Genomic DNA, 19082 nt, shown 5'->3' with positions numbered 1-19082 from the left:
CTTATTGATAAATATATTTTGTTAATATGACTGGCTACCATAATCAATATGACTGGCTACCATTATTAATATGACTGGCTACAATTATTAATAAATACATTGGTATTCTGTTATTGCCCACAAAAAATTTTATATTTATATAAAGTAGATTTGTATACTTTTTTTGTCTAGAATAACTTACAATAAAATAAATTATTTTATAACTAAAATTTTCTTACTTAAAACAAATTTTCTTTTTAATATTTTAAATCGTTAAAAGTATACAAATAAACTAATAAAATAAAAATTTTAAATTTTTTTTTCTTTTTTTCTTTTTTTTTTAAACATCTTTGCTTCCAACAAGGCTGCAAGCAACCACTAATAAGAGTTGGATTTTACTGGAAGAGAAAAGATAAAGATTGTAGAGTAAGATAACGATTGACAGATGACTTAAAGGATTACAAATCATAAGAATCAGAAAAGCAAGATGAAAGAAGCAAATTCCAAAGAGCTGATGTTCGAGGAAAAAAATTAGACGAATAAGAGTTTATGGAGCACTTAGGAAAAGTCAAAGAAAAAGGATGAGACTTAATTAAATGACGAGCGACGTGAAAATGAATTTTAGTAGATGGCACAAGAGACACTAGCTCTTTAGAGCAGTGCCCATTATAGTATTTGTAGAAAAGAAAAGAGAAGCAACACTACAACGATGTGATAATGGTTGGAGGCCGGCTGCAAGAGCATGTCCAACTATGTTTACAATGCGTTTCTGCACCCTGTCCAAAAGAGAGAGGGCATCATTAGAAGATCGGCCGCAGATATGGCAACAGTATTCCATACAAGGCTGGATTTGAGATTTATAAAAATAGAGAATAGAATCCTAAGTAAGAAAGTATCGAGCTTGATAAAGAGATGCAACCTTAGCAGATGCTAATTTTGCAACAGGTTTGATATATGGTTTCCAAGAAAGATCGGAAGTAAGAGTTAATCCTAGTAGATGAAGAGTGAATGACTCATCGAGTACATTAGCGCTCATAAATATAGGAAGATCTAAACTAGTGCAATAACGATTGGCTAAAAAAATTGAGTTTTATCTGGATTGAAGTTCACCAGCCACTGTGAGCCCCATGCTGTAGCAGAAGTGAGATCTTTTTCAAGCTCAAATGCCCCCTCCAAGCAATCAGAGAGTGTTGGCTTCTTATCACGACAAGAATAAATGGTAGTATTATTAGCAAACAATGCAGCCTAACATGTGAGAATATCTGGAAGATTGTAATACAATATAAAGATAATGTAAATTAAAAAGAATATAGGGCCAAATATAGAACCTTGAGGAACCCCTGAAGTTACAGAATAAGAAGAGTGCTGTCCATCGAAGACAACTTTTATACAACCATTGGAAAGGAAGGATTCAATAATCTTAAAGATGCTGCCAGATACACTGTAAGAAGAAAGCTTATGGAGAAGACTAGCATGCCAAACTTTATCAAAAGCTTTTGAAAAGAGCGATGGCCTTAACCTCTCCACCTTTATCTATTGCACAATAAAACCTATAGAACGAGTAGATCGAAATCCATATTGATGGTCAAAAAGTAAGTTATTAGATTCAAGATGAGAAATTAAGTGTTTCTTAATTAAAGATTCAAAAACCTTGCTTATGATAGGAAAAAGACTAATGGGATGGTAGTTAGCCGAATCAGATTGCTATACAGAATTTTTGAAAATAGGGATAACAGATGCCACTTTCCAGCAGGCTGGAAAACAAGACTCTGATAAGCACTTGTTGAATAGTTTTGAGAGTATAGACGACAGACTCTGGAGAACACTTCTGCAAGACAATAACAGCTATGTTGTCCAGGCCACAAGCTGTAGAAGAGTCTAAGCAGGAAATCACTTTAGATACAGAAGCTGAAGTGATACGAATGTCAAGCAATAGATCAACCTGTTTGACGGCTATATCAGGTAGAACGCAACTAATGGAATCAAGAGATGGTATTGATGAAAAGTTCTAAGCAAACAACTCAGGTTTGTCTTTAGGTGAGATGACAAAGCCTGAACCATACAAGAGAGGTGGAATTACAGATTTGCCCTTATTATTGATACTATTAAGATTCTCCAGAAGTCATGAGGGCCTAATTTTTGTGACGAAATACAAGATTTCATGACCTGAGAATAGCAGGCATTGGCTTTAGACAATGCCTTTTTACAGTGGTTTCTAGCAGTAATAAATAGACGTCTGTTTTCTGGAGAATTTTTTTGGTGGATAGATATAAAAGTAATGGTTTCGATTGGAAATTGCAGCAGCACAATGTGAGGAAAACCATGGAGAAGAGTGAGACTTGACCTGGAATTGTCGAGAGGGAACAAAAGATTCCATACCAGACTGAATCCACAAAGTTATGTAAGAAGCACATTTGTCAACAGGAAGACAAAAGATTTCTACCCAAGGGCCATCACAAAGAAAATCAAGGAAAGAGTCCCAGTCAGCTTTAAGGTGGTTGTAAGAGGAACGATGATAGGGGGATTTAGATGATGAAGAAGAATGAGATAGTAGTTTTAGAGAGATCAAACTGTGATCAGAAGCACCTAAGGGTGAATGTGGAGAAACTGAGCACTGACTAGGATCAGAAACAAGACATAAGTCGAGTAGAGAAGGTAAATGATTCAGGTTGTCTGGAAAGTGAGTTGGAAAGTTGACTATTTGTGTTAGGGATTAAGAAAGGCAAGAGTTGTGGGCTTTAATGCCTGCAAAATCACTTATACTAGAGCCAAGCCATTCAGTGTGATGAGCATTAAAGTCACCGACATTAACAATATAGGCTGATGGATAAAGAGAGAAGGCTTGGTCAATTTGATCAGAAATAACATAAAAAACATAAAAGTATAGTCTGTCGATTTAAACCTAGTTTCTTGACAAATGGGTGAATTCTTACGAATTTAAATGCCCAGGCCAAGCATGTAACTATTGGAGTCTTAATTAACAAATTAAAGGAAGATAACCATCAACACTAAGATCGCAAGATAAGACAGCTGAACTCAAATTAGTCTCACAAAGAGCAAGTAGGTCTGGTGAACTTTGCAAGAGATAAGACTCAACAGAAGAAAAGTTACTTCAAAGACCACGAATATTAGTGAATGATATGTTTAGAGAACTTGATGATGACGATAGTATTTGTGTTTTATAGTTTTTGGTATTCATTTTTAAATTTGTTGAAGAACTTGACTCAAAGAATAGATAGTACTCAGAACACTGTTTGATAGCCCAAGCAATTGCCTCATTACTATTAATAAACCCTAAGCCGTAACAAAGGGTTCCAAATGTGTCCTCAGCAATGCACACCAAAAGTACAAACAGGGACACCATCCATGCGCATCATGGCACTGATAATACTTTGATATTTTTCAGCTGTTGATGGAATCAGCCTCTCTGAGAGCTACCACAGTGTTTGGGAAACCTGACTACCAGCCGGCCTCAGAACCATAAAACTGAGTTTTAGAGCTGTACCCTCATTAGGAGATAATAGAATGAGTTGCCTAATAAAAACAGAGACATAAGCAAAACCCATGCATTGAGATAAGAAGATCCAGCATTCAACATCCTAAACTGGAAACAATGTATTAAAAATACATCTATGCCAGCCTAATAGATGATGAAGGGGTGCGAGCCTGGTCAACAGATAGAATCTGTTTACCCCTTAAGTCTTTGCCTAGGAGGCAGGATAACCTGACCTGACACACATTTCGAAGATTTAAATTTTAAACGTTTTAAAGATCCTAGCAGACATTTAATTTGACATTTCATTTCTGAATTTGCTTGAAGTATAAAAAAATATATATATATATACTTTGAAAGAAGGATGCATTTCCCAAACAACAATATATCCTTCTTCTGTACCAACAGCAATAAGGTTGTCATAACAACTTCCACTCACACATACAATCTACATAAAAACAAAAAAATAATTAAATGAATATATATATATATATATATATATATATATACATATATATATATATACATATATATATATATATATATATATACATATGTATATATATATATATATATATATATATATATATATGTATATATATATATGATATATATATATATATATATATATATATATATATATATATATATATATATATATATATATATATATATATATATATATATATATATATATTACTATTATTATTACTAAAAAAGACACTTTAGATAAAAGACAAAAAATTTAAAAACCATAAAACACTCTTTTCTTAAAAAAGAGTACACACATAAGAGGTAAATGCTATATATATATATATATATATATATATATATATATATATATATATATATATATATATATATATATATATATATATATATATATATATATTACTATTATTATTACTAAAAAAGACACTTTAGATAAAAGACAAAAAATTTAAAAACCATAAAACACTTTTTTCTTAAAAAAGAGTACACACATAAGAGGTAAATGCTAAAGGGATTTATGCAATAGTATCTTTATAATTCATTTTATATTTTCAATTTTACAAATAATTTCTTTTTTACATATTTTAAATATTTGTTTTATTTTAACAACTAACTTACAAATATTAAAATAAAACAATATTAAAAGTAACATTTTAAAATAATATTTAAAGTGATCTCAAAAGATTGAAATATAAGAATTACATTAACAACTAACCTTATCTGTTGTCCTTGACAGTTGCTTAGCACTTGATGTAGCAGCATAATCTAATAAAAATAATCTGTTCATGCTTTACAACATGTTAATGACAAATACATACATATAAATAATATATATGTAACATATGTAATATCATATATAAATTTTGATATCACATATGTGTATATATATATACATATATATATAAATATACATATATATATATATATATATATATATATACATATATATATATATATATATATATATATATATATATATATATATATATATATATATATATATATATATATATATATATATATATATATGTACATATATATATATATATACATATGTGATATCTTATATGCAGGCTGTTGCAGGAATGGTGGGTTATAGCCCGGGCCCATCTCCACACCCATGCAAATCAGTTTACACTGGCAAAATAAAGCCCGTGTAAAATATAAATTTTTGGTAAAAATAAAGTTAAATATTTTTATCTTTTTATTTAATTATTCTTTTAAAAACTTCTCAAATGATATGATTTTGAAAAACTGTTTGTTTTACTAGTTAAAAAATAAAACTATTTCATTCAGGATATGCTAAAAAGATTATGAAAAAAATAATTTTTGAATATTCGGATGTAAAAATAAAAAATAAATATCGAACAAGTTATTTCAAACAGCTATAACTGCTCCATATTATTCTATGTTATGTTAAAAGATAAATAATTAGCATGTTAAAAAGCAGGCAAAATATGAATGTGTTGCAAAAGAATTTAATATAATAGTCCAAGTTTTCAGTATTTTTTGGAAATTTGTAAGCTTACACAATACGAACTGTTAGATAATAAAGACTATTTCTTTTTTTGTATAATCATACATTTTGCTTAATTTATTAAGCAAAATGTATGATTATACAAAAATTAATAAACTAGTTTGTCATACTTTAAAGTTGTTTAAAGTAGTGCATATTTCCCTGTATACTTCTGCATTAACATCCTGGGTTTTTTTGAAAAAGGCAGTTTATGCTAATAAACGATTTTTAATAAGAGTTATATATAAGCAAATATGCTAATATATAACTCTTATTAAAAATCGAACATCTCATTTATAATCAATAGACACTAATAGATTTTTGTAGTATAAATTAAGTGATTGATATAAAGTTATCAAGTTATTCATATCCCTTTACTCTTCTGACAATGCTTATTTCAGACCAAAGACTCAGAATCAACCACAAAATATTTAACGCTATCTTGACCATTAAAATCAATGATCCAAATTTTAGTGATGATAGGAAAAATGTAATTGAATGGGTTACTGATATATTTTTACGAAAATGGCGAACAGCTATTTTTGATCCAATAATTCAAATTACAATAGTAAATGACGAAAAAGACGACATTGATTACAATAGTTTAGGCAGTGAAAATGAATCGAAAACACCTGAATCAAGTGAAAGTGAAGAAACTGCGTTCAATTTTGAAATTGAAGATATTTTGGGCTAATTTATTTAAAATAAATATTTATAAATAATTTATAAATTTATAACTATTTATATTTCTTTTGTATGATAAAAATAATGCTATATGATTTGTTCATATTTCATTTTCCTTTTTATACTTGCGCTATATTTAATACATTTAAATATATTTTACAGCAATAAACTTGATATATAAAATAATATAATAATAACTGCATTTAATAGCCTTCTAATGGTTCTATTCATAAAAAAATGTAAAAAAGATTTGTTTTCTTTTAAATTCATATAACTTTTTTTTTTATACACGCCTATATTATATAAAAAGAATATATTTAAGAAGTATATATACCAGAATCTTAAAAAATCTATTTGTAATAAGTCTCTTATAAGTTAAAAATTAGATTACCTCAAATTTTAACTTACATATCACATCAACATAACATATATTTACTCCTAATTTCCAAAAAGAATATAAAATCAACTACAAGTTCATAAAAGAGCATGATAGTAAATTGAACAGAAATGATAGTAATGAAAACTTTAGTCTAAACAGTTGAAAATCAATTGTAAAAGAATAGAACTCTTTGGTGCAAGGCTTATTTAAAAAAAGGTTTCAATATAATTGTCGCTATATCTTTATAGCTTAAAGATATCACGGTTAAATTTTTAAAATTTAATTCAATTTACAAAGCCCAAGAAAAATGAATCAATTAAAGAAGCGCAAAAAAAAAAGTTATATTCTATACCATTATCTTAATAAGTCAATATATTAATATTCAAATAGATCTTGCAAAATTGCTACATTCATTGCAAAAATTTTTAAGCAAACGTCAAGATGCTTGAATAAAGAAACATGATGGTTGCAAAGGTTATTTTTCTACCATTTTTTGCATTGCTTGCAAATTATTGATTTGACTGTATCTGGAATAAACTCAACAAAAATCCGACAACGAAAACAACAAAAATATTTTCTACTAACTACTTTTATACTAACCACAAACATTCTTAGTTTGGATGTTTGAGTGGTATTTACTTATTATATTTATAAGACACATTTCAGGCATAAAAGAAACGGTAAGTTACTCATAATTATTAATTACTATTTTCTATTTGCTTTGTGTTATTTCTATACATTAAAATTGTTTATTTTAATACATGTGCATACATGCATGTGTACATGTTTGTCTCCTCTAGTGTAAGCAGGCTTTGACAGGAATGGCGTGCGATTACGCGCTTTGTTTGACCACACACATAAAAAAAAATTTATATAATTTGACCACGGTTGCTTAGACGTTTTTGACAATATGAAGTTAAGTTTTTTTAAAGCAGTTGAGAAATGCGTTAAAAAAATATTAACAAAACTAAATTAAAAGGAACATTAAATAAATATAAAAAAAAAAGAATGTTAACGAAAAAGATAAAAAAAACTTTAACTAAACTAAAAAAAATCGAACTCGAGGCGATAGTTATTTTAAGTTACGTTTTTACGTTTCAAATAATTAACTTTTATCTTCTGTGATGTTTTATAAAAGTTTCAGAAACGCGTTTACAAATCACTTTTAACGACCATTTAATAAATAAACAAGAGTATTATATATATTATTTAATTATATACATATATATATATATAATATATATATATATATATATATATATATATATATATATATATATATATATATATATATATATATATGTATGTATATATATATGTATATATATATATATATATATATTTATATATATATATATATATATATATATATATATATATATATATATATATATATATATATATATATATATATATATATATATATATATATATGTATGTATATATATATGTATATATATATATATATATATATATATATATATATATATATATATACCGAATATTTAATAACTAAATCTATTTTAAAGTCTTTTTAAAATAGTAATTTTCAATCATTTCAAGCAATGATTAGTAAAAAAAAAAAAGCAATTAGAAATAGTTCTTACTAAGCGAATTCTTTCAATTATTACATTATTACAATGCAATTTTATAATTTCATAAACAAAAGAAATTAGGTTATTAAAGCGTTTTGCAGCGAGTGGAAGATTTGTACAGATTAAAAATTAAATATAAGTTTAAGTATTGAAGGTTTTAAAAATGGCATCGGCGGCAAAAATAGTTAAATTTAATAAGCCAATATCAAAGAGCTTAAAAACATTTCTGTTGTGGGGGAAAGAGGAATTTATCGGTTACACTGAAGAAAACGGATTAGTTATCAAAATATGGTGTAAGGTTTGCGCAAGAAACAAGTTTGCTATTTTAAGTGATCGTTCAGTTAGAGGAGTAATGGTTGGTTCTTTGCAGGCGTTTATTGAGGGAACTAGTGTGGTAACAAAACATCAGGTAAGATTAAAATTAAAAGCTCATTTGAATTTGCAAATACAGTAAATAATTTCAACTAAGTTTTTACTTACTTTATTCACAAATATTTAGTACAATATTTTTCCCGCGATAATTTATAAATTTGTCTTTATATTAAGTTTTTAATTTTGATTTTTAAAATAGGTTGATCGTCATCTTGAAGGTCATATCCATAAACTGGCGCTGGAAATCGATAAGAGAAACCCAACTGAAGAAACTGGAATAGGCCATTATAAATCCAGATAACCAGAACTCTTTGTATAATAAGCAAAACATTCGTGAAGCGTATTTTAAGATGATAAAAACAGCATACGAAATGGCTTTAAAACCAAGCATGCCCCATAGTCATTTTGAAGTACTTATCAAATGCCAAAGATTTAATGGTGTGTAACTTGTAGAAGGAAAAGGCCACAATCGAGCAGGTAATTCATTTTTTAAATTAATTTGATATTATTTAAGAAATTAACAAAGATCAAATTAATTTTTATTTATATTTAGCACGTCAATTTATCTCCTGCATTGCTAATGCCATTAAAGAAAAAATTGCTAAAATTGTTAAAGAGAAAAACTTTTTCTCCATACTTTATGATGGCTCTCAAGCACGAAAAACAAAGGATGAGAAAGAGTTAATTCTTGTTCGTGTTGAACGAGATGGCATACCTGCTTATCTTGTAGTATCTTTACTAGAGATGAACAGTTTGGGTGGTGTGAACGCTAATACCATTAAAAAGGCTATTGACAGCATTTTTAATGAATCAGGAAATATTCCTTTAACTGCAGATGCATATAAAAATAAACTTGTCAGCGCTACTTCTGACGGAGCTAGCGTTAACTTAGGCATGTATAATGGGGTCTTAACTCAAATGAAAAACAACAGAACATGGCTAGTTAAAATGCACTGCATGAACCACCGTTTGGAACTGGCAATTAAAGATAGTGCAAGAAATATTGTTCAATATAGAGATTGTGATCAATTTTATACTACCATATTCCATTTATTTCGCAATTCTGGAAAATTAAAAAGTGAAGTTAAAAAAGCAGCAGAGGCACTAAATATTACATATTACACCTTGCCCAAAATATCAGGAATGCGCTTTGTTAGTCACAGAAGACGAGGATTGACAAGATTGGTACATAACTGGCCTGCAATTATTGTAGGCTTTGACAACGCACTTGTCAATCGCAATACCACAGCAGAAATGCACGCTAAACTTTTCGGAATCTCCAAACGTTTGCATGACTGCCGACTGTTATGCATGTTTTGCGGTTACTTAGACGTCTTAGAGAAATTGAGCCCATTATCATTGGTTTTCAAAAAAAAAACGTTGATGGTGCACGAGGTAAAACCAGCCATAGATCTAACTAAGGATTACTTGGTTGAATTAAGTAATGAAACAATAGACGATATACTTAATTCATATTTACTAAAATTTAGAATCAAGTACAAAGATGATACAACTACTCTTGTTTCTTCTTATTTCAAAGATGGCCACAAGTTAAAAAAAACAAATGCAGAATTTGTTGACATTGAGCTTTACGATATGACTAACATTAACTTTGATAGTATTAATGCTGCTATAGAAGTTAGAAAAACTGCAGTCAACATCATTAAACCATTAATAGACGATAGATTTAAAAATGTTTTATATATCGTATTTTATTATTATAGTTTAAAAAAATAGTAATAGTATTTAAAAATCTTCACGTAATATAAAAGTTTTTAAAAAGATCAACGATCAACTTGAAATACAATAAAAAGTTATTTCTAACGCTATTTTAAACAGTTTTTTATCAACTCATTTCTAAAACTTAAAAGCAACCGTGGTTATATTTTCAAAAATATATATAATATGCGTGGTCAAACCAAGCGCGTGATCGCACGCCATTCCCGTCCAAGCCTGTGTAAGTATACATGATATTTATATGTATTTACATATTTGTTTATATTCACACCACCCGCATTCCTTACCACCCTCATGAAATCTCTAAGAATGTTGGAGCTGTATTAAAAACTGGGATAGGGATTGGGGTTTTTGGCTTTTGTAGTGTAGTCCTATTATATTGCAATATTGACTAGCATGACGTAGAATGCAGGCGGTGAGATCTGTTGCAAGAACACGCCCCTGACGAGTGGCATTAGTGCAGGTCTTGGGCTCTCCAAAACGTCTTAAGTGATCGCATTGCATTTCTGAGGAGGGGGATCACCATTATCCACTACTTAATTCTGATTGGTTATCATGGCACCAACATTTTTTTACCTCTTACGCCCACATATTATAGCGCTTTGTGAGCTTTATATTGTGAATTTGTTACATTAACGACATTTATATACTTTTATCTCACACAGGTGATTACCAGTTTTCAATTTATTATCTAGAGTTTAGACCATAAATAGCAGCACATTTATTAGCCTATTTTTTTCTTTTTATATTGCCCGTACTATCATTTTTTATCAATTTACTTAATATTTTGTTATCTACTTATTTTATTTTATTGTTTTTGTATGGTGCAATAATTTTAGCCATTGTTGCCGATAATAAACCAGCGGATCTAAATTGACTTGTTTACTCATAGACCATTGTTTTACCATTTGTTTAGGATGACTAGAGCGTGAGTTATTGTTCACCTGAGTCCCTGAGTCCTAAAATTTTGATCCCTGAGTCCTAAAATTTTGTTCCTCCTACAAAATTGTCTTTACTTTCATTTATGATTCTCACCCAATGACATCATCTACAATCTACTTCTATTTTCAAATCTCCCAGGTCTACGTAACTGGACGGCTCCGTTGGTCACTTTTTGAGACCATTGTGTCGCAAAATCCAATAAACTCAACAAAAATCTGAAAAACTGAAGAGTAAAAGTATGAAGTCTGAATAAAAATCGAGAAACAAAAAACAAAAACATAATAACAAAAACTCACTAAGTAGAGCACACACTAATAACTCTGAGCGAAAGATAAAAACTGCAGTGTAACTTCAAAAAACTATTATCTCAACTTAAAAAGTATCCAATTATTTGAAGTTTAATTACGTCTTTTTAAATGATTTGTCAATCTCCTACTTGTTAATAACTTTGCAATGAACATAGCAATTTTGCAAGATCTATTTGAGTATTAATATATTGACTTATGGGGTAGTGGTGTTGTGGTAGAGTGCTTGTTTTATAAAGGAGAGGTTCCAAGTTCGATCCCACCATGCCCCTGGTAGTACAGCGCTTAACTTGTTTCTCCGCGCAGCGGCCTTGTTTGTCAAGGTTCGTGTTTCGGAGTTATAGAGTTGAGTGAGGGTTATAACCACAATTAAGTAGTCTCCTCATTTGTAGTGGCCTTGTCAGCCTTGGGGAGGTAAATTAACAATGAACAAAAAAAAATAAAGCGATTGTAGAAATTTTTATATACGATGACATTTTCATTCACAAAGAGAAACGAATGAACTTTTATAATATAATTAAGATCATTCGTTTTTATAAAACAACTATATGATATATAACCGTTTTTTTATATATTGTTGTTTTATTAGAACGATTGATTATATTTTAACATTTGAATATTGTTTTTTATTTATTATTTAATTAGTTACTAAATTATTAAATAAAAATTAAATACAAAAAATTATTTACAAAACACGTTAGGTTTTTGTTTTTTTTTGCAAGTTGTTTTTCAGTTTTTTTATCGCTAAAAAAACATTTATTATTACAATTAAAATTTTTACTATAACTGGCATGAAGAATCAACAAAATAAAATTAAAGAATAAAATATTTTCATCAAAACATAACAATTTCAATTTTTCAAAAAAGCTTTTGCAAGACTATCTAGTCAGGCGACCCGCGTAGCCCTCAAAGACGGGTTTAGATGGGCTATTTATAGCTTGTGCACTCATTTACTCCTGCCGAAGCCTGTATATATATCACATATATATTACATACACAATATATATTCAATACTGATAGTTAATATTTTGGTTATTTTGCTTTTACCCAAGTTTGATAATTTGCAGTGCAAAAATTATTTTATATTAAATGAGTTTAATAACCAAATATTCATTTACATTAAATAAGTTTTAATAATTTACTGATAACAACCATTGTTTTTATTTAAGCCAATAAAATTGTACTTTAATTCTTACAGAGAGCTTTAATATTTTCCCTCATTAGTTGCTATAAAATTTAATTTCTGTAAATTAAAACCTAAAAAAAGAAACAATAAGAAAGTTATCAATGTCTTCAATCAGTAAAAATATATATAACTTTGTTGTTGATTTTCTTCTTTGGAGTCATACTTTATACATATTTTGCAGTTTTGTAAATTTTTGTTTATAATTTAATTTTTTTTTTTAAGTTAGTAATTTTAATAATTTTTTGTGGTATATTGCATTTTTATTATGTTTATTATATTTGTTATGATCTTTTGTATTTAAATTTTTATTACTCTAATATAATCTAAAGTTATCTAAATGTCTGAAATTGCTATTACTTGCATACCGTATCAGTTAATCAAATTGAACTAAAAACCGATTTTTTTGTGAGTTTTCTTAATAAAGTTTCAACAGAGATTTAAACTCTACAACTTAAAGATACTAAATGTTAGAGCATTTAGTATTTTTAAGTTACTTTAAATAGCTTTTGAATTAACATTATTTATAAAGGTATAATATATGATATTTACTTAATTTATTATTAATTATATATATTTACTTAATTTATGCTTTTTTTTAAAGACATTGCTTTTAAATTTTTTTGGAAAGAATAATTTACAAAAGGCAATGAATAATTTGAATATATTAATTCAACTATTTCTACTTTGTGCATTTGCTTTTTTAATTGCAGTTGGCTCCAACTTTGTTAATTCTTGTGTGCCCTTTAATTTGGTGACATTTTCTTGTTCTTGTATGCACTTTACTTTCTTACACATTCTTGTTCTTGTGTGCAGTTTACTTTGTTATTATCTTATTTTTGTGTGCACTTAAAAGTAGTACAAAAAACATTTTATAGAAAGAATTTTTCACTCTAAATTCATCATATTAAAATATATTCATTTTTTAATTTCATCACCAAAAGATTCTTATCATCTTAGAGAAATAGGTTAATCTATTGTTAGGCACCTATTATTAGGTTAGACACATAAACCACTCATGATTGCATTGCTTAAATTAATTCTCAATTAAAATTTTCTTGTGGCCATATTAGTGACTTTTATTAAGGTTTGATGTGGCATGCTGGTCTTTTCTTTTTTTTTAATATTAAATTCGTATGGGTGTATTAGCAAAAGTTTTTAAAAATACTTTTTAATTCAAGTTTTATCTTATTGTAAGATTCTAATATTCAAGTTGTACTTTATGAAAAACACTCTTAATCTTCAGTTACTTCTGAGGTACCTCTAGGTTCCATCCTGTGTTATTTTTAATATATATTAGTAATTTTACTAATAATCATAGTTCTGAAGTTTATTTGATAATACCATAACTATATAATATAGTCTTAACAAAGTCATAACTTTATGATTGCATAGAACAGGTAACAAATCTCTAGTGTGATCTCCCCTCTATGACAGTTTAAAACAAACTTTTAAATTAGTAGCCGGTGAACTTTATCCCAAACAAAAGTTGTTCGTTGCTAATCATTATAACAATAATGTCAATATCAACACTCTTACTAGGTTTTCTACTTTACATCTCACCTTGGGACTTTTTTCCGTTTTTATGTATTCCTGTATAATTTAGAGTTTTTAGGTTTTCTGTCAACTGTTTTTTTGCTCATCTTTTCTCTACTTCCTCTTAATTTTCAACTTGAAAAGTGGGCAACCTTGTTAAAACTAAATTTTTAAATAAATACATTTATATTAATAATGAAAATAACTTTCAATTAATACCTTGTAATGAAACATTTTCTGTATAATCACCTTTTAAAAAAGGGCAATCTGAACAATGACGCTTATGCTCAGACCTATAAAATAGTTTGAATATTTATAAACTTATATAACAAAATAAACTTTCATTAAAAACATTTTAACATCATGCCTACCTTAATATACACTAAATGTATACATATGTGTGTGTGTATATATATATATATATACATATATATATATATATATATATATATATATATATATATATATATATATATATATATATATATATATGTATATATATATATATAGTCTTAACAGAAATAATGAGCTAATGACCTAATGAAATATTAAAATGAATAATGAAATAATGCTCTATCATGCCCACACTCTACTAAACTGATTTGCATAAGCTTTTTAAAGTTTGTGCAAAAATAAAAAAGTAAGATATTTTCTTGAGACATAAAATTAATTTGATTGAGATTTTTCCCCTTTAGCAGTAACACCTTATAACATTTAAAATATCTTCGGATTTTTATTGTGTCACTTGCTCTTTGAGAAAAAGATAAAAGAAGAGAGAAAAATTGAACTAAACTTTGAATAAATGAGTTTGATATCATAACTGCGGAAATCACTTCTGAATACAGTTTTTTTTTTTTAATTTTTTGAAGTTTTTACAATAAATATATATCGTAGAAAACATATTACTTTCTTTAAAAACTGAAATTTTAAGTAAGTGAACTTTTCAAATAAATATTCATTTAAATAAAAATTTTAAATAACTAAAACATGACAGAATCTCTTGAAAAGAGATTCTGTCATGTTTTAGTTATTTACAATTCTTTTGGAAACTTTTTTGAGAAAAGTTTTAAGAGTTTATTTAATTAAATTTTTATACTTAAAATTAACAACTTTACCTTTTTATTTTACAAAACACTTTTATTTTTACAAACATATTCTTGTTTACTTTTTAATAATAAAATTTATATCATTTTATAAATTCTATTATAAACTTATCAAGAAAATTTCAAAAAAAACTCATTGTGTTTTAAAATGTATTAAATAAATTTATGACATCAAATATCATTGACAATAAAAAAATTTGAACTGATAGCTTGTGCAAAAAACTGCCTAGGCGAGCAGCTTGCTTGGCTCACCATATACTCACCCTGGTAGTACCACGCTTAACTTATTTCTCCGCACAGATCATCGAGGTTCGTGCTTCGGAGTTATAGAGTTGAGAGAGGGTTGTAACCACAAAAAGTAGCCTCCTCAACTATAGTGGCCCTCTCGGCCTTGGGAAGGTGAATAATTTAAAAAAATTAAAAAAAAAAATGTAGCAGTTTTATAGAAGTTTTTCTCAGCTCATGCTAATGACCATGTAAGTTGTTCTATTTTTTTCAAATTTTTTGCTATTTTATAATCTTTTAAACCTTATAGTCGTATTTTGACTCACATGAATGAGCAGTTGAATCATTAATAACACATAACTTCTTTTGCTTTTCATTAGTAAAATAAATTTTTATTTTAACTTAGTCAAACAAAATTAACAAAATAAAAAGCATTATTAAGATGTGCGTGAAAAATCGTTATTAAAATGCAATAATGATACATTTTCTTTCTTTTCAAAAAAAAAATTGATTACACATTTTGTTTTAATTATATACTTACGTAAAGGGACTATTTTATTTTTAAATGAAATCCATTTTGATCTGTTTTTTTTATTTTAGAGTCATAGTAGTGCACTGTTGCTAAAATATACCCATAAATTCTGAAATATATTAATTTGAGTTTGCATCACTTTATTTTTACTCTCTGTGGTGTATGGTGTACCTGGTATGTACTTGGACTCTACAAATATTAGGTTTCAGTTCTGAACAAATAAAAAAGAAACTTTTAAGGAAAATATTTGACATTTTTGACCAATTTTGAAGTGATGGGGAAAAGAAAGGACCTAAGTCCTAGAAAAAAAAGACAAATCTGTGTTTTGTTAGAGAATTGTGGCCTAAAACAAAAAGAGCTAAAAAATTAAAGAATTCAACACAAACAGTTAGTGCTGTGAAAAGAAAGCTGGATGAAGGTAGAAAAGTTGAAGCTGGAAGAGTTGGAAAATGTGGTCATAAAAGAATAACTACCCCTAGACTTGAGAGAAAAATCAAAGTAATGGCCCTCAATGATAGAAGAAGTTCTTGCAAAAAGATATCTAAGGAATTAGCAAGTCAGGGCATTAATGTAAGCCGTAAAATAGTGAATAATCGCTTGTTAGAGAAGGGAATAAAGGAATACAGACCAAGGAAAAAGCCAAGACTCACAGGCTGTTGAGCATGAAAGTTGGATGGAAGAAAATTGGTCCAAGGTAATCAATAATTTAGCTTTCTATTAGACCTATTATAAGATTTTATTCAGTTTATATTTTTCTATTATATGATTTTATTCAGTCTCATTATGTTTTCTGACTAGGTGTTAATCATGACTATAAAAGTAATTTTTTTACTATGATTTCTGAGATACTTATCAGACATTTTTTTATTTCAGGTTGTATTCTCAGATGAATCAACAATTGCTGACTGCAGACAGTCAGAAGAAGGCCTGGAGAGGATTTCAAGGCTGAGTGTCTTAAGAAAACATTGAAGTTCCCTACAAAGATCATGGTATGGGGAGCAATATCTATCTATGGAACAAGCCGTCTACATATCGTGGAGGGAATGATGAACCAGAGAAAGTATATAGAAGTGTTAGAAAAATGTCTGGTTCTTCAAATCCATGATTGGTTTACTGATAAGGACTATATCTTTCAACAGGATAGTTTTCTATGCCATACAGATGAGTTGTCAAAGGCATGGCTCCTAGAGAATGAATTTTATGTGCACAAATGGCCTGGGAATTCACCAGATATGAACCCAATTGAGAATTTATGGGATATTTTGAAGGACGAAATACATAAAGTTCCTATCAATACAAAATTGCAGCTCATAGAGAGGTTAATCCATGTCTGGTTCCACCATGAGGCAATTACCAAATTATGCCGTGATTTAATCATGGGCATGCCCAAGAGAGTGAACGCATTAAAAGCTGCTAAAGGTGGTCAAACCAAGTATTAAAAACTTCAATATACCTGGAATATATAATCTGTGACTATATTTTTCTGTGATGATCATTTTTGAAGTAAAAAACTTGATTATTATTTAAAAACTTAAAAATCCATAATAATAATTCCAGTACTGTATAAATATATATATATATATATATATATATATATATATATATATATATATATATATATATATATATATATATATATATATATATATATATATATATATATATATATACATAACTATATATAGGTTATGGTGATAACTTACTTTAAATCTTGTATGGCCATGGTGCCACACAATGAGTTTAAGACTTTCCAAAGAATTCTCAACAAGAAAAAAGCAATTACATCGAAAGACAATGAAAAAAAAAAAAAGGAATAATTAAGATATCTTTTATTTAAAAATAAAAGATATCTTAACTATAATTAAAAAAAAAAATTAAAAAAACTTCCCTCATAAAGCAAAAAAAAGTTTCTAATGATTTTAGGCCTTTTCAATCAAAATATTTCTAATAAATATTAGATGCCTAAAAAATAAGCATTAGTATAACTTTCAACTTTTATTACATAAAATTAATTTTTTATTGTTTTTTCAGTTTTTGTATAAACAATTTCTTGCACTGTTTTTACTGCACGTTCTGCACAAATATTAGATCTTGCAGTGTTTATAACAGTTTCTTGATTAGACCAGTGTCTTCAAAAAGATTTTTTTGCTTTTGCATACTAGTTAACTGCAGCTAATAAAATTTCATAGTTTGTTCTATCATAATAGTGATTGGAAAACCAGATATTCATCCATTCACCAGTAATAAAATTACATAGTTGCAGTTGCTGCCGATGTTGTGGCAATAAAATAAATGCCAGTAATGCTATAACTCCTCTTGAATTCCATCTAGCATTACTAATATTTGGAAGAGCCTTAAAATTAATTTTGGCAAAACCTCTTTTATTCAACATATCTGTATTAATGCCCTAGCTCACACAAAAACTGATGATGATTGACGTTTACTGTTTGACATTTTTAATCAAGATATCATAATTTTGTATCAGTTCATCAACAAAAAAATAATTTATATTTGGTGACAATGTTTTGCCTGCAAAAATTTCATCCATGATATGCTTCAATAACAATCAATGATATGCTTCAATAACAATCAAATAACAAACCTAACACATGATGCTGGCAACCAATATATTGTGGAACTTCCAAATTGCTATCTAATTCCTATCTAACTCTTTTTTTAAATATTCTACAACAACACCTTTTGCTCCAGTGTTTGTGTTTGTTGTGTCACAAACAATCACTTTACTACTTTCCATATATCAAATTCATTTAACAAATTAATCAATGCTGAAACAATTGTTCTGGCTTTGCCATTCTCTAAAAGCAAGGCTGCCAACTTTATTTCCTGATCATTGTTTTTTAAAACTATAGCTTGCATTTCTTTCTGTTTAATCTTCTTGCCATCAAAATGTAGAACCCATAAAAAAAATTTTATAATTTTCTTTAATTCTTCTTTGATTCTATCAGCTTCTTTCATAACTGCTTTGTAAATACCTGCCTGTGTTGGAGT

General features: G+C 27.9%; 1 protein-coding gene across 2 annotated transcripts in view; it reads right to left on the bottom strand.

Annotated features, from left to right (window-relative positions):
• The window catches only part of LOC100214758 (uncharacterized), a 134392-nt gene that overhangs the window by 99463 nt on the left and 15847 nt on the right, over positions 1 to 19082 (bottom strand). For both annotated transcript variants that reach the window (XM_065804846.1, XM_065804847.1), the window contains exons 7-9: positions 14433 to 14506; positions 4680 to 4729; positions 3825 to 3920 (exon numbers count right to left, since the gene is read on the bottom strand). In XM_065804846.1, the coding sequence (XP_065660918.1) occupies positions 3825 to 3920; positions 4680 to 4729; positions 14433 to 14506 (220 nt within the window). The remainder of the gene's footprint in view (positions 1 to 3824; positions 3921 to 4679; positions 4730 to 14432; positions 14507 to 19082) is intronic.

Source organism: Hydra vulgaris, chromosome 09, assembly GCF_038396675.1.
Source record: "Hydra vulgaris chromosome 09, alternate assembly HydraT2T_AEP".
Taxonomy (NCBI): Eukaryota; Metazoa; Cnidaria; class Hydrozoa; order Anthoathecata; family Hydridae; genus Hydra; species Hydra vulgaris.
The sequence above is the reverse complement of the archived record's forward strand: the minus strand, read 5'-3'. Positions and strand labels throughout refer to the sequence as shown.